The sequence below is a fragment of the Chiloscyllium plagiosum genome, unplaced genomic scaffold, assembly GCF_037043375.1.
Source record: "Chiloscyllium plagiosum isolate Xiang-an unplaced genomic scaffold, Cpla_swu_hap1 HiC_scaffold_26, whole genome shotgun sequence".
Taxonomy (NCBI): domain Eukaryota; kingdom Metazoa; phylum Chordata; class Chondrichthyes; order Orectolobiformes; family Hemiscylliidae; genus Chiloscyllium; species Chiloscyllium plagiosum.
Genome location: NW_028270164.1, coordinates 25,827,560 through 25,849,193, shown reverse-complemented (window position 1 = coordinate 25,849,193; position 21,634 = coordinate 25,827,560). Strand labels below are relative to the sequence as shown.

The window sequence follows — 21,634 nt, the reverse complement described above, 5'->3', positions numbered from 1 at the left end:
CTTATGTCTGGAACAGAAAATGAATTGGACCCTCATAATAGAAACAGTCTGACTTTTCCTTTGTATTGATTTCAAACGGAAGAACGGTTGGGCAGATTCTATAATAGGCATCTGATCTCCAGTGCTAGTTCAATGGTCCAGCGATAAGTTGAAAATTACTCCCTGCATGTTTGTAAGTGTTAGTTTGTAAAAAGAAAATCAATCTCTTGTGAAGTTGTCTTTAAAACTCAAAAGCACAGTTAAGTGCCTCTGGTCCAATGGATGATTTCCTTTTCCTATGTATATAGTTTGATGTTATCCCTTGATTACAGTTGTGTCTCATCTCTAAATCCTTCCTGTATCCAGAAACCTATTGTGTGGCTAAATGATAGAGTGCCAGCTGTTTCATAGAGCAATACAAGAAGTCCCACTGTCCTGTTCTTTCCCCACACCCTGCAATATTTTCTTCAAGAATTTATTGATTCCCTTTCTGAAGGCTATTATTGAATCATTATTCTCTTGAGCAATGCATCCCAACCATTGTTATATAAGAATGTTATTCCTTATGCCTCCCTCCCCACCCGCACCATTGCCAATCATCTGAAATCTGTGCTTTCTAGTTCCATCAGCAGTCTCTCTATTTATTATTTATAAATCAATCATGCTTTTAATCACAGGAATATCTTTCTTCAAAATCATATAGACTATGCCACAGTGATGGTATGACTGTGTATTTCACTGTGTAAAATGGATCATGAGAAAAAGTCATAAAAATAACCCTAGAGCAAATTACAGTGTTTGAAGCTAAGCCTATGGAATATCAAAGACCCAGGGACATTCATACTGTGTGTTTGGATCCCTTCAAGCCTGAAGTCGTCTACCAAAGATGAAGATAGCCACCCTACTGGTCTAACGAGTTTCACAAATGAAATGAAGCTTTTTGCATTACTGCAAATGCTTACAATTTACATGAATGTGATCTACATTACAGAGACTGTTAAGAGCACTCAGCCTCCAGTTTGTGTCCTACCAGCTCTTGTTTCACTTTCTGACCAAGTTTCTATGATATGTTCAGAAGGGGTGATATTTCCTGCACTCAATCAATTATTAACCGTTTTGGTTTCATGTAGAAATCACAAACCAACAATCCAATCTTTTGATCTTCCTCTAACTTAGTATGAATCCCTTCTGCAATTTCAAGACAATTCTTTACTCTCACTGTCAGCCAGAATGCATGCAAGACAAAAGCAGAATTGCAAATGCCTGAGCAATTAAAATCTATTAATATGCATGTCCTTTAACATGTCCTTCTATAGATAACATGGCATCACTAAATTTGTTACATTTTCCTCATTATATAGGCTGCTAAGCTTCCGATGTCAATTATTATTGTTGGAGTTGGACAAGCAGAATTTGATGGTGAGTAGATTATTGAAATCTTAGTGCTTTCTTATTATATTTGGTGCCAAGGTATAGTTGTATATCTAAGAATATGAAAGAAAGTTCTGGAGGACAAGAAATTTCTTGTTAAATAAAGAAGGACTGATCCCATCAAGCATTCATTTCCATTCTTAATTGAAACTTTTCCATTTTTGATTTGGACGGTTGGCATTCTTCCACTTGCAAAAGTCTTTGGGAATACAGGCTCAGAAGTTTGGTGAGGTCAACTGCATTGTTGGCAAAGCTAACATTTGTTGCTCATCAAAGAACAATTAGAACAGATGTTGGTCTTGCCAGAAACACCCACATTTCATAAAGGAATAACGTATGTTTTTCTTCTAAAAAGTTAAAAACTGAGATTTCTGTGGTTAGTAAGTTGCTTCCTCACTCTCCAAATCTGTCCACCATCTACAAGGTACAAATCAGGAATGTGATGGGATATTTTCACTTGACTGGATGACTGCAGGTCCAACAACACTTAAGATCTCACCACCATTCAGCACAAATGCTTGATTTACACCTTGTTCACCATCTTAAACATTCAACTGAAGTGCAGCAGATAAATTTGATCTTAGACTGCAAGAGTCCATGGCAAGGTCTGCATATATTTCCCACACTCAACTGCTCTTGAGATGATGATGGTGATAGTGGTGTTGGTGAGTTACCTTCTTGAAACAGTGCAGTCCATATGGTGCAGGTATACTCATAAAGACTGTTAAAGATAGTGAACAAGGTGTAAATAAAGCAGTTGTCCTGGATGGTGGTGAGCTCTTAAATGTTGTTGGACTCACAGTCATCCCGTCAAGGGGAGAATATTCTACCATGCTCTGATTTGTGCCTTTTGAGGATGGACAGGTTTGGGGAGTGAGGAGGTGACTTGATAACCACAGAAATCTCAATTACTAACCAGTTTTTAAACTTCTGTTACTTTTTTTAGAAACTATGGGTGTTGCTGGCAAGGCCAACATTCATTGACTTAATTGTTCTTTGATTGGCAACAAATGTTTACTTGCCATTAACACAGCTGACCTCACCAAAGTTCTGAGGTTGTATTCCTAAAGACTTTTGGAAGAAAGCTAACAGGTGTGGCTGGACACAGTGCTTTTCTTTTATTTAACCATTATTATACCTTTCCATTTGGTAAGTAAATTGTGTAGATAAAGGGCTACCATGATAAAGAGAGATCAACTAAACTGGCTATGTTCCCCCAAGTTTAGAAAAATGGGAGGCCATCATTGAAATTCTGAAGAACGTTACCAAGGCAGATACTCAGAAAGTGTTTACCCTGCTGGAAGCGTATAACACAGGGGAACAGACTTAGAATAGGGGTTTGAATATTTGGGACTGAGATGAGGAGAAATACCCTCACTCAAATCATTGAGTCTTTAGAATTACCAACTTTTGACAGAAATTGTTGGAATTATGGGCACCAAATGGATTAAGGGATAGTGAGATTTTGCAGAAGTGATGTTGTTGAGATAGAAGATCAGCTATGATTTTGTTGAATGGTGGACTACACTTGCAGGCTCATAATTTTACTATGGTTCTATTTCTCATATTCTTATATTGAAAAGTTATATTCCACATCTTTTGTCATTATCTGACCAATGTATCAGCAAATTGTGGGCGGCACGGTGGCACAGTGGTTAGCACTGCTGCCTCACAGCGCCTGAGACCCGGGTTCAATTCCCGCCTCAGGCGACTGACTGTGTGGAGTTTGCACGTTCTCCCCGTGTCTGCGTGGGTTTCCTCCGGGTGCTCCGGTTTCCTCCCACAGTCCAAAAAGATGTGCAGGGTCAGGTGAATTGGCCATGCTAAATTGCCCGTAGTGTTAGGTAAGGGGTAAATGTAGGGGTATGGGTGGGTTTCGCTTCGGCGGGTCGGTGTGGACTTGTTGGGCCGAAGGGCCTGTTTCTACACTGTAATGTAATCTAATCTAATCTAATCTAAATAACAACAAATTTAGTATTTAAAACAGTATTAATTTTATTTATGATCTTATAAATATATCCGACTGTTTCACTACCTTATGATTCATTTATGCCTTTTGAAAATTTGAAACAATTTAAAATTATGATCTCCAAGGCAAGAGTTCAGTTAAATACTTCACATGTGACACTGAGGTATGTAGATAAAGAAGATTCTTGTGTTCGAATCCAAAAATGTTCTGTGTTAGCTAATCTCGATTTTAGCCACATTGTGATTTGGGACATAAGAACAGGATTAGGTCAATCAGCTTGTTCTCTCATTCAATGAGATTGTAGCTGATTATTATTCTGAAGCTTCTCACCTTGATTTGAAAGCTTTTAATGCCTTTGTCCATCAGTTTCAGATTTTAAAATTATTAAACCATTACTTTTTTGTGGAAAATGGAGTTCTACACGTCTATCATTCTTTATCTAAAAAAGAACTTCTTAACTTTGAATAGTCTGGAAAAATCAAAGACACTAATGTGAGACGGTGAAAGAGATCATGATTGCAGCTTATTCACATTGTATCACTCCTAATCTCAGAGAGGGGCAGTGCTTTTAAATGCCATGTTGCACTAGTTAACATGGCATTCATCTTATGAGTTTTTTGAGTTTGGTATCTTCTGTGCATGATAAAACAGAAAATACTGAAAACGCTTTGCAGGTCTTGCAGCACTATTCAAGAGAAACAAGTCTGCGACCTTCATGATGAAAGATTGTCCATCTGAAACATTAACTCTGTCTCTCTCTGTCGTATTTTGACATAACTTCCAGCACTGTCAGGCCTGTATCTTTAAAGTACATCACAACATGTGGTGTTCCACTGCCTCAACTTAAGGCATTCTCTGTGTCATGGATTCAGTGATATGTTATCAACTAGTTAGCTATGCGTATGTAATGCACAATAATTACAGATCTCAGACTAAATGTACATCCAGTGTAAGTCAGTGATATTGCAGATATTATCTAAATAATTATTGTTATAAATACACTTCAAGGCATCTGTCTCAATAAAAAAACTAATTGTGCTATATGTTATGTAAACTGACATATAAAAATATAACAAAGCACCTCACTTTCCACATATACATTGTCAGATCTGTTCAGTTTCAACATCTTCTGGTTTCAGACTTCCCAGCATCCACAACATTTTGTTTGCCCTTTTCCTCATTTATGTGTAATAAAGATATTAGGCAATGTTCTTTGGAAGGGAAAACAGTAATTCCATCTCGGTTTTTCAATGAAATGCAGGTGCACTACCTTCAATTGGTAATACAAAGGCTAACAAGATTTCAGTACTTTATTCAAGTATTCAATCAAAGTTGCAAAGCTTAAGACAAAACAAAATTGCTACATTGCAGTTTTGCTAGAAAATAAATTGTGATTTGTTTTGCACATGCTCATCTGGAGGGTTTGAGTTATAAGGAGAGGTTGGATAGGCTGTGATTTTCTTCGCTAGAGTATAGGAGGTTAAGGGATGACCTTATAAAGGTTTATAAAATCATGAGGAGGATATATAAGATGAAGAACAAACATCTTTTCCCAAGAGTGGGGGAATTCAAAACTAGGGGACATGTTTGTGATGATGCTGCTCCTTTAACAAGGTTATGTTGTCCTTGGCTTTTTTCACGATGGGACGTAAAGGCAGATGTTTCAATATGTCTGGAAATATCTACTTGTGAAGACTTTTAAGTTTTTTTTTCAAAAAACACTTGTACAATGAAAGGGGAGTGGCCAGTTCTCCCAGTTCAGGGTTTGGCTTGGTTTGGTTTGGTTTGGTTTTAGCAAGCAGTCTGTTTGAAGCTGCTGGTCAAGTCTTTAGGTGGGGCTCCATGCTGATCCTCTCTCTCTCTTTGACATTGCTCTCCATTGAGAACCTGTGTTTGATTTTATCTTTTTTGCCAAAGAGGTATTTATGGGGATGTTCCAATATTTGCAACGGCATTGTTAAGTTGCGTTAGAGTCAATTGGGTTTTCAGTTAGGTTAAGTTATTCTAAATTGGGTTTTTCTTTGTTTGTGTTTCATTCAGTAGTTATAGAGTCATAGAAATGTACAGCACGGAAACAGAGCCTTCAGTCCAACTCGTCCGTGCCGACCAGATATCCTAACCTAATCTAGTCCCATTTGCCAGCATTTGGCCCATATTCCTCTAAACTCTTCATATTCATATACCCATCCAGATGTCTTTTAAATGCTGCAATTGTATCAGCCTCCATCACTTCCTCTGGCAGTTCATTCTATACACACACCACCCTCTGCATGAAAAGGTTGCCCTTTAGATCCCTTTTATATCTTTCCCCTCCCACCCTAAATCTATGCCCTCCAGTTCTGAACTCCCTCACCCCAGGGAAAATACCTTGTCTATTTGCCCTATCTATGTCCCTCATGATTTTATAAACTTTTATAAGGTCACCCCTCAGCCTCCGACACTCCAGGAAAACAGCCCCAGCCTGTACAGCCTCTCCCTATAGCTCAAGCCTTCCAACCCTGGCAACATCTTTGTAAATCTTTCTGAACCCTTTCAAGTTTCACAACATCCTTCCGATAGGAAGGAGACCAGAATTGCATGCAATATTCCATAAGTGGCCTAACCAATGGCCTGTACAGCTGCAACATGACCTCCCTGTACTTTGACCAAGAAAGGAGAGCATACCAAATGCCTTCTTCACTATCCTATCCACCTGCGACTCAGTAAATAAATTCAATTTTGTTTAAAACTGAGTGATTGAGCCAACTGCAACACTCCTGGAATATCCATGTTACACCGGCTTAAAACAACTAACAAAATTAGACTCTGGGCTATTTTGTTGAAATATATTGAGAGGATCTGGTCTGGTCCATAACATATTTTCAAGTGCTCGGTGAAAGATTTAAAAGGGAACTAAGGGACAACTTTTTCTCACACACAGTGGTTTATGTGTGGAATGAACTGCTAGAAGAAGTGGTAGGTGCAGGTACAGTTACAACATGTCAAAGGCATGGAGATAGGTACATGAACAGGAAAGTTTTAGAGGAAAACAAGCTAAAAGCAGGCAAAATGGGACTAGCTTAGTTTGGGAAACTTGGTCAACATGGACTAGTTGAACCAAAGGGTCTGTTTCTGTGCTGTAAATTCTATAACTCTCTCAAGGAAGCAAGATACCAAGAGCCTGCCAGTGCCTGTGGAGCTATGATGCAGAATTAGTTATTTCTTCAATAGACCATAGATGTGACCATAGTGAAGTCTGAAAATGTTTTACAGTCAATTTTCTTAAAACACATGTTGTCATGTATCATATATGGCAGCCAATTTGAGCTTAATAAATTCCCATAAAGGGCAATGTGATAATGACCAGATGGTCTGTTTTGGTGGTGTTGATTGAAAAGTAAATATTGGTCAAGACATGGTCACAATAGTCACATGGATTGATTTACCTCAACTAAATAGTAGTGATTTGGGTTACCTATTAAATATCAGAGTAAAAATATTCTTGCCAAGAAACAAACGTAGTAACAAAAAGAACAATCATTAGTGTGCAAATTCTTGAAGATGTCAATCTGTCTTTCTCAAGGATCTTAGGACATCTGGGGCTTTTCACTCTACTTGAATCTGGTCTCTTGACTTTTAATGTCCTTTGACAATGTAACTTGATTAATATAACATATAACATATAAATCCTTGCACCTTTAAGACTTCAACTCCAGTGGATCATTCTCTCTCTCACACATGCACACACACAGACACACACACTCTTTCTTTCTCCCCTTCTCCACTGGAACAGTTTTCTAATAAAAGACTGCCCCCTTCTTTTTAAAATAATTACTTTAGCCCTAGTTCTTGATTCTGATGTTAATCTTTACACTGGCTTGTTGTGGGTATCCTTATCTTTGAAAATTACTTTAGTCATTTCTGGTTGCTATCGAAACCCCAAACCAACAATTAACTGTTGATTGAAAACATCTTATGCAAATGAAAACTACCTAACCTAATGTGCTGTATTACTAACTCCTAACTCTCTGTTCCAACAAATGTCATAGAAACGTTCTATGATGAATGTGATCCCTTAGCAAATGCAAAGACCCCAGTGATGCTCTCCAAATGTCATATTTCTTTTACAATCATCTTTTGCAATGTCCAGCCCAAGCATATGTATCTTTGTAAATGCACCTAACAACTTCTAGCCATATGCAATTACTGATCAATGTGAAGAGCACGCTTGGTATCTTTGTAACAATGTCATCTTAGCTTGTGCCCAATGTTTACAATCTTTGACCAATGGGAAGAGTGCTCTGGACATCCCACAATAATCTAACTTTAGCTTCTATCTTTTTGACTGGAAGGTCTTAAACATCTAACCCTCAACATTGGGACCTTATCTGCTGCCCATTATTAGACTCATTAATCTCAAATGTACTCCAGTAAGAATACCACATTTTCTTTTTTAAAGCTGTGGTATTTGCTGCTTAAAGAAATGCCATCTTAAAGACTTCCTTCATATTATCCTTACAGTGCATACAAATTAATTACTTTCCTTACTATATCCATGCACATCACCAGTTAGTGACTTAGGCCAGATGTCACGATGTCAACAAGGTGAAGATTAACAGCATAGATTGTACTCTGATTGCTCCCTGCAATACTCACCACATGCTGTACTCTCTATCATTTCCTCACCATTGATTACTTTGGTTAAGTTATGTACGTCACCAAAAAACCAAGTTGTTGTTGAAGATTATGGCACAGTAACTGCTACTCTTACATTCTACATTTTCCAGCCATGTTTAAGTTAGAGCATTTTTATTGAATAAGATGTTAATCTTCTACTTAGTTTTGCCGGATACTAAAATATACCCATGCTTTACACAGCAAGTACAATGAAATAAAGTTCTACACTGGAATCAGAAATTGATCTATGAAATACTTATTGACCATAACACAAAGAGATTACAGCTAATTTAATTATAGTAAAATTGATCTCCATAGCATTTCAGGCTTGCTTATTGACATGTGAAATTTAGTATTCTGCCGACACATCAGTGCACCTGCGCTACCATGTAATGTTGGACCACAGGGGACCATGTAATTTTCATAAAACAGTTTTTCGAACATACATCTGCTACAAAATCTGTTACTTACTGTTTGCAGCAATGGTGGAATTGGATGGTGATGACATCAGAGTATCTTCACGAGGGAAACTTGCAGAGAGAGATATTGTACAGGTATGTGGAAACAGAAGCAACATAGTGTAAGTAAATATTGCAGAGTGAATTCAGATGATGTCACTTTTCATAAAGATTACACAGCTGACTATAAATGGCAAAGTACAGTTTGTGTATTGTAAATACTTACCTACTGCTGTGCGCATGTGGTTGAAACACTCTTCAAAGAAGCAAACGAAAACATATTGAGCCATGATTTCCTGGGGTATGCCTGATTGGTTAAACTTTATCTTGCACTCTTCAGCCCAATGGGATTTGGTCTGCAGCATGTGATAACAGGTCACCTGAGACCTTAGTGTCCAACAAGACTAACAATGCGTTTCCAAAACTGATTAAATTTAAAAATTGAGGAATGAAAACAGAGGCAAGGGCACTGTAAAAAGAAAAGTGAAGTCAATGTCAAATCATGTACAGATATAGAAATAAAGAGACAGAAAAAATATCGGATGGAGCGAGGGAGAGGCAAAAGTACTATATAAAAGCTCTTTCTTTTAAAATTGGACTTGTTAAAATCTATAACAACCCAAAGAAATGGAACTTCACTCTTTTTTATTGATCACTTACTGGGAAAGTGAAGTTAACTTTTCATGATTAACAATTATTTCATGATTCTGAGGGTACTTATCAGAGATATAATTTTTGGTAGCAACATCAATTGAAAATTAATTAATTTATGAAAGCTATGGCCATTAAAGGCGAGATACCAATTTGAAGAAGCAGAATAGCCCAAATTGTCTGGCAACTTGAGGTAATTCCCAATTCTGGCGCCACCCCAAAATACTGAAGCATTTCCATTTTAGTGACAAAATTTATAATTAACGTACCACAATTTTGGCAGCAAATTTGAGAGCAACATATTCTTGTGACCAATTTTCATCAAGCTAGAAAAGCTCTCCCTCTTGAATTAACTCAGAAAAAACAAACCCTTTTTTTAAAAGAAGTTTTAAAGGACACTAATAGATTACCAGCATGTTAAAAGGAGAACTCACTGTCAAAACTAAACAATACGAACATGGGATCTGTACAACCTCGTAACTAATTATGAAATGGTAAATGTGAAGGAATAAATATAAATTGCATTTAGTTACTCATAGCGCAAATTCCTAATACCCACACAGCGGTGATAATTTATGGAACTTTCAACTTCCTTATCTAGGTTATAACCTGACAAACTCATGGTGTTAGAGTGAAATCAGTTGGATTCCACCCTGCAAGACTAAAGTGAATGAAGATTGCCCCATAGTTTTCAAGGTGCAGTAAAAGAAAAATCATAATCCAAATCAAACAGAGTAGGTTTTGGCTGTCAAGAAGAGATGAAAACATCTTCTGGTACTTTGTACATGTTGTCACAATATCTCAATCAGGCACATAAAAAGATGAAACATTATGGGGAGCATTAATTCATTTCAAAACAGCAGTCAGGTTAATGAAATATTTATATGATATTGTGTTAATTTACTTAGTCTTCATTTATATAATTATGGTAATTTTGCTGCTGGGTTCATATCTGTTGAGAATAATTTCCTGAAGTTGCTGTAAGTTTAATTACATGTAATCTTTCCTCTCTACTAAATAATGTGGCATTAAATATTATTTCCTTACAGTTTGTGCCATTTCGAGATTACATTGACCGCACAGGAAACCATGTGCTTAGCATGGCTCGACTGGCTAAAGACGTTCTGGCTGAGATTCCAGACCAGTTTATTTCCTACATGAAAACCCGAAGCATCAAGCCCAATCCTGCCCCACCACCATATACACCTACAGGCCTTGGTGTCCACACACAGATCTGACAAGCATCATTTCTGGGATACTTAAACTTGCCAGGAACGGCTTGTGATGTTTAATGTGTTGATTATTCATCTGCTGTAGCCAGATGCCAAGAAAGCAGAACATCTTGAGAAGTTTCTTGTACTCAATCGTAAGATTTGTTCTACAAGTACAATATTGTTGAGTGATTGAGGTTAACCAAAATAAAGGGTCCCGATCCATATTCTTTGAAGACAGAATAACAAAGAGAGTTGTGAAGACTTCTGCTGGAGTTTCAGAAGGGATTGACTGTGAGTCCACTCAAGGAGTGAAGTTGGATAAAATGTGTGGAATATAGTGAGTAGAAAATGCGGAATAAGTTGAGGACTTGCAGATGGTTTACTTACTGAATATTTTGATGACATTGGTACCATTTAAAAATTGTCTGTTTTGTCTCTTGAAGTTTACAAATTGATTCTTTGTACAATCTGAATGGTTTATATAATACAGAAACTCTTTTAGTCAATTGTTTGGAAAATCAATAGGAATTTCTCATGTTTCATTGTTTACTGCATCTTACTAGTGGGTTTTTTTTGTAGCTTTAGTGATTAGTTTTAGAGTTCCTTTAGGCCAAACGAGTTAAAAAGAATTATAAACTGCTCAATGTAAATTCTATAGCCTGAGCTATACCAGACCATGCAAATACAATAGATATGAAATTGAAGGTTATAATTACAGTTATAAAGAATGATTTATTTGATCTGCTTTGCACAAATTAGAGTACTTTCTCTTTGACATAAAGAACAGAAATTTCAACTTCCACATGTGTGTAAACTGAGCAGCGTTTGGCCACCTATAACACAAGGTGTTAATAACTTTAGTAACTAAGTGATTGAGGAAAACTGTAAATGGCATCTTTAAAATCATTCAAATTTCTAGTTTCAATATAATGTCTACTTTTTGTGATACATTGTTTAATCTTAATTTCAAAATTCACATTATACAGTTACTATCTGTTAATTTCAACATCATGAACATGGCATTAACAACATTGGTAATAACATTAACATTTAAAAAACTATGTGGATTATTCATTCAGACACCATTTACAGTTCCCTTCTATCATGCACATAACTGAAGTTTTAAATTGCCCAAGGAGTTGAGAAAAATCTTGGACAGTTTGCCTGGCTGTCCTTTCAATTGGCTCCAATAGAAAAGGGGATCAAATGGGTATCCTACTGATGCACTATTGCTCCCCTCCAGTTGAAAATTCTGCTTGAAGTGGGTAAATTTTCAATTGTGCTTAACTTAGGATTGTACTAAATCAAACTTTATTTGAATATGGATTATAAATCAGATCAATACAGTAATTTCTGTCATCCAATCTAGCCCTAATCCTGTGGAAAAAAAACATTCTATAATACATTGACAATCAATAAATAGATTGTAACAAACGTTTTGTATGTAGATCTAGTTAGAAGCACAATTACTGCACGAAAAACACTGCAGCATAATTACACTGATTTGTAGCTTGATTCAAAATTATCTTTAAACAGTGAGAGTTTATATTTGCATGCAAATTAATGTTTTATTCTTAATGCGGCCTTGTTAGTTTAAGATGTATGTGTATCCATTCATTTGGACAGACCTATTCTGTGGCCTGCCTTTTTATCTATCTCAAAATCAGATCTTTACATTTTTGACACTTGTATATTGTTCTCAATATAACATTTCTGATATAGCTTCACACAGAACCTTAAGTCAGTAAGTGACTGTGTAAAGTTTTTTTTATTTTTAAAACAATTTGACAATCTGACTAATCAAAGGTGCAAAAAAGATAATAGGTTCAACTTGTGGCACTTCGTATGTGCCATTCTTGTAGAACAACCAAACTGCTGGCCTATCGAAATGACTAAAAAAAAATTTTCCCTTATTTCCAGCATTGGTTGCATTAGATAACAATGAGAAATCTGCTTAATCTAACTCTGGACAGCCTCAACTGTACAATTACATTGCATGTTCTGATCCTTACTAATGCACAAGATACTCAGTTTTCTTGCAGTACAAAAGGCTACAGCGAAATTCTTGATGAGCAATGTTACTTTGGAAGAACAAATGTTATAACTGTGAAACACTGCTTGTCAAAAGACTGTTGCATGAACAAAACTGCTGAGCAGATTTTTGCCCTGAAAGACGGCATTCAGATCCCAAGAGCTTTTTTTAACCAAGTCTCTTGGCAGAATGAGATCTACATGCACAACATATTCGATCAATCTGTTCTCTACTTACTGACTATAGAGAGTAGAATCAGCATAATTCTCATATTTAGATCTTGATACTGATGGTGAAGTACATATCAAAGGCTCAGAATCAGTTTAGAAAATGGAATTGGACATTGCCTTCGTCAAAACTAGGCAGAAAAATATAAACCACTTAGTCTATCAGGAAGGACCATTTTTCCGTCGTCTCAATAGTAGCCTGAGGCATCTAACTGAAGCAAATCCACAAGCAAACCCTATAAATTCATCCTGTTACATCAATTTCATGTTAATTGGGGCAAGTTTACCCATCAGTTGTGGAAAGGACAAAGAGATTGTCCATGTGCCGTACAATGTCATGTATTGGGAGCTGGGATCTCAAATATCGTAGATCTTCTGGTCTTTGGATTGTTGATATCTGAAGATATGGCCTAAGATGGAATCCAGTGGAAGTGCAACTTGCTGACATTGGTGGGAATTGTCCATGAAATTTGAACTTCAAATCGACAAATCTGTAACCATCTCCAAAAGGTTTCCCTCTCTTTGTTTGAGTAGGAAACTTTGGTCAGTTCTGATGTATTTACTTGAATAGTTTCCAAGAAAATGCTAGTCAGAAAAAAATCCTAGTCTGACCCTAGGATAACCACACAACTGACTTCCCCAATCTCTCACTCTGATCCTTTAGTTCCCCACTTGACACCCCAACTACTCTCCTGCTTCCCTGACAATCCCTGACTTGACTATCCTCTGACCACATGATTAACATCCCCAATTGCCTGACTAACACCCCTGACTCAACCTGACTATCCCAATTGACCATCCTATCCACTGCCACCTCACTCACTTGCCATGAAGCCATTTGTATCACCACCTTACTCATTTATGCCTACCAAAGTCACTCATTCAGAAACATTTATATTGGACATAAAACTCACCATACAGCAGCTAGCACTGCAAAAAGAGAACATGGTTTGTCCTTGTATCCCTTTCATCTCATGACACTCCTGCAGCTCTTTAACTGACAATAAAATCCAAATTTCTGAAGAGACCGGGCTAGGAACACCCAACTAGAAAGAAGAACCAGTTTAGATAGACAAACATAACAGCAGAGCAGCAATCAAACGATGATTGTCACTCTACAGAAGATTGGGATCATCAAGAATCAATATTAGCACAATAGACTTTACCTGCAGAATGTTAATACTTGTTCCCAATCTACAAATTGCATCTATTCCAGCCATAAACTATAGCTCTTAGGCAATATTATTGTCTTGGATACCAACTTCTCGGAAATATTTTTGAATTAAGCAAAAGCATAATGATAATAGTTCCCTGGTGCATTCTGTATGACAACACCTATATCAACCAGTGTCACTTTACCTTATGTTAGCACCTTTATTTCATGCAGTATAAATTGTTGTTCCCTTTGAAATTTGGCATGCTTCCGTCTGCCATGATGAATGCAAAGTGAAAAGGTTTGACAGCATGTCTCTTTTTTTCAGCAACATTCAAGCTCTGTGCTACCAAGTGACCATATAAATGTTATTACATAAATCCTTAACTGACTATTCTTCAGCATGACTGAGCTAGGCAATATTATTGCCAGTTAAGTTCAAATTATTGGTTTAAGCATCAATATGAATTAACACTCTCATTGTAGCACTTTTTTTCTTAATTCATTCATGAGATGAGCGTGTCACTGGCTAGGCAGCAGTTATTACCCATCCGTCAGTTAAGAGTCAACCACATTTTTGTGGGTCAGCAATCTCACGTAGGCCAGCAGTTTCTTTCCCTAAAAGACATTGGTGAACCAGACAGGTTTTTCCAACAATCAATAATGGATTCATGGTCATCATTAGATTTGTGATTCAACCATCTGCCATGACAGGATTCGAACCTGGATCCCTAGAACGTTATCTGGCTCACTGAATTAACAGTTAATCTGAAAATTTGAGTTGACTTCATTCTTTGTTAGCATGCGTAAACAGATTATATTAAGAATGCAAAAAAGATGCCCACTTGTTAGGGCTTTAATAACTACTGATGTTCAAAGTAAAATCCAATATGTTGTGCTCTGTTTTTGTGTCCTACTAAGTTTTTGATGCTTGGAAGAACTTCATTTGACTTGAGTTTTATTTCCATAAGAGATGGATTGCAGCAGTAATTTGTTTGCTGTTGTTGCAATTTTGCTATCAAAATTCTAACTGCCATCTTCTCATAAATGTTGAGAAACTTGAATCACCATGAAAATTATTTCAGCATTGCTTATGACATTTGAGTTTCTAAAACAGCTGGTAAAAATGATGGAATAAAACATCAAGCAACACTGCTCTATCCACAAGTCATTAGTAGGCTGACTATATAAGCTTTCTGCAAAGCTTTCAGGTTTTCCAGATTAGGAGTACAGAGATGAAGAGGTTCTGTTTTTTAGTTTTTGATAGTTCCTAATTAAATCATCTTGTATCTTAATGTTGAGCTGTGAACTGTGCATTGGATAAAGTTGACATTATTGCACATGCACCGTGTAAGAAAGAGACTGATGGTTACTTGCAGTTGCAGTGTGTGCTGATTTCTAAAGACCAATCTGAAAGTCTAACCATAGATTGCTTAAGTCTTCCACTGATGCAATATTTCTCAATGCCACGGCAATCCATTGCAATGTAAATCACAGTTTCAAGAGTTGCAGTACAGAGTATGGGTGAATTTGGTCTTTCACAGTAATGTCAAACAGGATGAGTGAATCGACAGTCACTTCACAGTTTGTCCAATTGTTTTGAATGTGAAATCGCTGCTGATTCATTTTTGCTTAGTGTACATTACCCTCACAAACCAATTTCATTTTCAACGTTCATTCAATAATGTATAATGAAATTACAGCAGATAAAGGCCCAGATCTTCCTCTTTTCCAAAATTAGAAAGCATCCTTTGTTAAATGAGAATTCTTCCCATCTTCACACACCACACCATACAAATGAGCTCCTGGTCCCAGCCAATCTAATGGCCTCAGGATTATTGATCATTTTACGATTGTAGTGACGGTGAAATTGCCAGCTTTCACCATCATTTTCATTAAGAAACTGGAATATTTGGGTATTTGAACACCGCTATGAAACATGGAATCCAAAAATTGCTCCCACTGATTCTCTGTCCTTTCACAGGCATACATTAACATTCCTTCATGTCATCAGAAAGCACATGGATTGACGAACTTTGACTTTTATGGTATTGATACTGCTATTAAATGCCTTTTAAAAATGTTGCATCCTGTTGAATGAGGTGTAATTAGGATTCTAATTATATACAAATGATTTTCACTAGCCTGAAAATCATATTTTATATTTGTGGAATGTCAAACTATTCCATGATGATTAAAAAAGTTTCACAAACTTAAACATTTTAAAACATATGTTTAATGTTTCGTTTTAAAAATTAATTGCATTTCTAGCATCCCAATCTTTACTTAGTTATCAATAATATGACTAAGAAGGGGCGGCTTGGTGGCTCAGTGGTTAGCACTGCTGCTTCCCAGTGCCAGAGACCTGGGTTTGATACCAGCCTCAGGTGACTACCCGTGTGGAATTTGCACATTCTCCCTGTGTCTGTGTGGGTTTCCTGTGGGTGCTCCGGTTTCCTCCCACAATCCAAAGATGTGTATGTCAGGTGAATTGGCCATGCTAAATGCATGGTGGCTCAGTGGTTAGCACTGCTGTCTCACAGTGCCAGAGACCCAGGTTCAATTCCCAGCTTCGGTTACTGTCTGTGTGGAGTTTGCACATTCTCCCCATGTTTGCCTGGGTTTCCTCTGGGTGCTCCAGTTTCCTCCCACAATCCAAAGATGTGCAGGTTAGCTGAATTGGCCATGCTAAATTGCCCATAATGTTCGGTGAATTCATCAGGGGCAAATGGGTCTGGGTGGTTGCTCTTCGGAGGGTCGGTGTGGACTTGTTGGGCTGAAGGGCCTGTTTCCACACTGTAGGGAATCTAATCTAAATTCCCCATTGTGTTTAGGGATGTGTTAGTTAGGGGTAAATGCAAAGTAATAGGCTAGGGGAATAGGTTTGAGTGGGATACTCTTCAGGGGGTCACTGTGGACTTGTTGGGCCAATGGGCCTGTTTCCATACCATAGGGATTCCAGGATTCTATAAGTGGAAGATAATCGGTGGTATTTATTTCCTGATTTGCTGGATGAGAATTCTTCAATGTTTAATGCACTTGACAATGACATTACTCCTGAAAGTCAAGGTAGCTCTTAAATTGGCACAGGAATCAAAATTACTTCAGGAAAGGGAAGTGCAGGTTACAGAAATGCCAATTTACATGTGTAGGTTACTTCAAGATCCTTACAAGTGCCATTGCTTCATCACTGACCAGTCAATTAAAATATTTCTGACATATTCCCTCGTCTCCAATGCAGAGACTATAAGCAGTTGGTGAACAGATTGCAGTAGCAGTCCTTGTAGCATTGCTGGCATCAAAGTAATATTTGAAGCCAGGTATAGGCAGGCATTCTTGAAATCCATCATTGCTTATGCATCAACTTATTCCAATCTCATTTTCTACTCCTACTGGCTCCCTGCTTTGCCAATACATTTTGGAGGAAGAGTTGAAGATCTGTACCAAGATGTTTTAATCAGAATGATTATCATGCCTTTCTTTTGGAATACATGGATTATTTTTTCTGTTATAATTTCATGAAAGAAAAAGCCTGCTTGAATGACATTTCATATCTCATTGGCCCAGACTAGCAAAAAAGTAGTTTTCCAGAGTATTTAACCATCTAGAAATGTATATAATTTAGGCCACAATCTGGACAGCCAGAAGAGAAAAAAATCATCTTGTCCCCTGCATGACTTATAGTCATTTATCTATCTGTGTTCAACTGGTATTCTTTCATCTATTAAATGTGTTTATGTGTGCAATGCTTTAAAAAGCTGTTAAACATTCATCATGCCAGTTTCCTAGTCCAACATTGAGATGGAATTGCATCACAAAGATGAAAGTAATCAGACTGATTTCTGCAACAAGCTGATTCGATTGAGTGGTTAACTTATTCTTCCTGTTGCATCTTTGTGTTCTGATGTAAGATAAATTCTGTGTTCCCTGCATCTAACGTGTGTTCTTTTCCCATTTTGGATGTGGCTTATTGTTTTGTATCTGAAACCTATACTGGAATCTCTCTTACACAGAATTCTAAGCATTTAACAATGGCTGGAAGTCTAGCTCTAATCTTTTTGAAATCAGCACATCTATATTTTAAAGGGAACTATGAGATTTTCGCTTTCTAACTAAATACTTCCACAGTCATCTCAAATTTTTACATGTCATTCAAGACACAATAAATGGTTCTTGTGCCATTTAATTAATTCATTAATCAGTTGCCAATTTATAACCTGTTTTTATATTTGAGCACTGTTTTCCCCTTTCATTTTATTGTTTAAATTATATGGATTAAGGATGAAATTATCTGTCAAAAGGTTAGCGTATTTTGGTTCAGCTATGAAAAGAAGTACACTTAAACCAAGATTGGCACAATGGAGAAATTGATCAGCTAGGTCAAATGCAATATCACAATTAATGCATGTGTGACTATTTAAAATTGGCATGGAAGAGCCAATGTATTTGCAAATAGGCAGAACACCCCAAACTAGAAATGCATCAAGTCCAACATGGGAGTAAGGATTGTGATACATAATCAACCAGTGCCCAAATAAAGTAATGCAGGCAGCTCACCGGTTGGCTGCTGCCTTTCTATGAAAATGATAGTTGTGCATCCTGGCATTAAAAATGCTGCATGCCTTAGAAGGGACCCAAGCTCTTGAGAGGCTAATACCACTTAATACCAGCCTACACCACTAGTCTGCACCTATTGGTGTAAGGTGCACTCAGACAACAGTGTGTGTTAGAAATCTTCATGAAAATATGTATGGGCAAGAGTTAAAGCAGAACTGGAAGGTCAGAGAAATGTCCCACTTCAATGCTCAGTGAGGCTGGATAGAAAGAAAAAGATCCTTCTCCCTTAGGGAACCAATGAGTACTCCAGACAGACATTACAAAGGCACTGAAGTAGATAGTCATAGCAGTCAATACATTAGTCTAGTTCAGAGGATTTTGGTTCAGTGCTGCAAGAAGTTCAATCATCTCAAGGTCAGTGGATGCATCTTAAAATGCCATATTCTTACAAATGAACCACAAACTGCACACAATGTGCAATACAGCACCAGAACCCTCACTCACCATTCAACTGCCGATTTCTAGCTAAGGTTAAATCTAATGTTTATTGTCTTGCTTTCACTCTCACACACTGCTGCAAGCCCTATTGTCGCACCTCACAGCTTGCACACACTGCCAACTATTCGGTCATTGGGTTAGGGTTCTTTGCTATTATGTTAACTCTCAAAGCATGAACTCTGAGACTGGGATTTACTGACTGACCCCAGATGATATATTTACAGGGCAAATAGATACATCACCATTCTACAACCGGCATTTATATAATTTGGTCTCAAGCTGATTGACAAATTTGATATTCCAGATGAATTACAAAGTACGGTAATAGCTGTTCAAGATGGAGCTGATACCTTTATAATAGAATACCACGGGACATGATGTCACACTAATATCAGTACTGTCTTACACAATAACACACGAACCCCCTTTTCCTTTATGGAATAGGATTTCTCCATAGGATGCCCATACAAGGAAATAGATCAAAATAGCAGAGATGCATTCACATGCATTATCTTTATACTTTGAGATAATGATTTAGTAGGTATATAATGTAACCAGATTAAGTCTTGTACCATTCTCAGGATGTTTTTGCACAATTTCACACTGTTATGTGTTGCCTGCTATTGTAGATTGGTGTGAACTGTTCACCGTACATGTATTGTCATTTGGTGTTAACATAATATTTTTTCACATGATTTATAGTCTTGGGTTGTCATGGATTATCATATGAAATTTGAATGTGCCTTCTGTTTCATCTTAGAACATGAGCATTTCATACTGTATTATCATAAGGTTTGTGCTGAGCAAGTTTTCTCAACATCTTTGAATGCATCCAAGTATTGGTGTCATTGTCTGGTACTCTTATGTTTTGACCCGAGTAAAACTGAAATAATTGGCAACATGCTTTTCATTCATGTTCCTTTACCATTGTCTCTCTTCTTTCCATTAAAGAAGTTATGTCAATACAGTTAGGTGTGAAATGTATGAGATGGAAAGACAATACAAACTTGTCTTCCAATTGTAAGAGTTGCAGATGAAGGTCGGTTTTTGTCTTGAAGTGCCACTCACAAGTTCAACATAGTAATGCTGAATTCTTGATGGGTTACTTTACACTTCTTGATATTTGCCTTAAGTATGTACAGTATGTTGTGCAAGGCCATTGGGTTTTGGATAAAATAGAAAGGAGGTGACAATGTGACGCCTCAGTTCCTACACACAACTTGGAAAAGCTTTGATATGTACTGAGAACCATTGTCTGACACGATTTGCAGAAAATAGTACTTAATGTGGAATTATCCTTGACTTGTTTGTTGAAAGAAAAGTTGCTGAAGTGATTTGTCATCAATATATTATATTGTGCCTGGACTTAAAATAGGTTTGGAGCAATCTGGAACCATAATTCAGAGGAAATTTCATGCCGCATAAGTGATTCTTTATTCTACTGCAATTGTTGAGGTTGGAATGACTCACACATTTGTATCAATCAATCTGTTTCTCTGTTGATGCCAGGCTAATTTACAGAACTGTATGCCATTCCTTTTGGTTTTCTCTTCACCGACATGACCAAAATGAAGAAGGCTGACCATGTCTTGGATGCAAGATTTTGGAAATACACATTGATTATTCTTAAAAATTATACTTCTTCTTACACGTAACTCCACTTCACATGGCCAAAATGAATGTCCATGTTTGAGAACTTCCTAAATGTGTCATGGCATTAGTTGATCATCATCATATTGGATATGTTCTGCATGATTATGAACAAAGTGAATGAATCAATATGAAGTTTGTCCATGATCTTTGGTGTCTCAGACAATGTTTTTGCATTGTGTGGCCTTCACAATATTGTGTCCTTTGTGTAGATATGTTTCATTCAGAATGTGTAATGGAATAACATAAGCATTGCACCTGTGTGGATTTTAGCTCAGAGTTCATGCTGTTGATTTCTGGAATACATAATTTGGCTCATAGTAAATTCTTGAGTTTTGTAAAGTTGTTAACGTGGTGTGTCAGATTGACTGATGCATGGTACGGTTAGGATCAAGAAGATGCTATGTTATATGTATTTGGATACATGTGGACAATGTGTTTCAAAATCTCTTGTGTTGGACTTTAGCTGACCTTTTCATGTGTTTTAAACCTTTTTTGCAACATCGTGCCTTTTCCTGATAATTAAGTGTTTTGCACAGCTTTGTCCAGTGTCCCTTTCTAGCACACACCTTGCATGTGTTGAAGAATGCTGGATGCTGCACTGGGTAAATGGGATAAACAGCATAAATGTGTGACTTGGTCGCTTGATTAACTTTCTTTATGATTGCTATTTTTGAGGTGTGATCAAGAGCTTGAAGTTAATATTGCCCTGCCACATTGGCTTTAAACATTCTTCCAATAATGTTTCAATTGTGTGCAATTTGGCTTTGACCAATTGTTTTTTGGAATAACTTGATTGATTTTGAAGCGATGATCAATTCCATGAGACTTTCCAGCTAACTCTAAACTTTTGCACCAACATCTACCAGCAAGCTGGCCAGTTGTTTCACAGTTGCCAGCTGTAAAATCTAAACCTGAAGCTGCAAATTCAGAACTTTATTCTAACCTTAAACTGATCCTCTGTGAGATGAAAAATCTTTTCCGAGTCTTTTCAGTCATTGTCGGAGAAACCTGAAGAATAAACTCTCGTGTTAATTTTCTCGACCAATGAGGAGTTTTATAGCTTTCTTTTTGTGATCAACTATTCGTTAGTGAGTGAAGCATCTTTTCTTGGAATGATTGAATTTTTGCTATGAGGTTTGTAGCTTGCCATCCATGT

The 21,634-nt window shown here is 37.1% G+C and overlaps 1 protein-coding gene across 2 annotated transcripts in view; it reads left to right on the top strand.

Moving 5' to 3' along the window:
- The window catches only part of LOC122563195 (copine-8-like), a 664,955-nt gene extending 644,135 nt beyond the window's left edge, over positions 1-20,820 (top strand). For both annotated transcript variants that reach the window (XM_043716737.2, XM_087973593.1), the window contains exons 19-21: positions 1,341-1,398; positions 8,516-8,589; positions 10,194-20,820. In XM_043716737.2, the coding sequence (XP_043572672.1) occupies positions 1,341-1,398; positions 8,516-8,589; positions 10,194-10,382 (321 nt within the window). In that variant the 3' untranslated portion in view covers positions 10,383-20,820. The remainder of the gene's footprint in view (positions 1-1,340; positions 1,399-8,515; positions 8,590-10,193) is intronic.
- Positions 20,821-21,634: the final 814 nt, after the last annotated feature.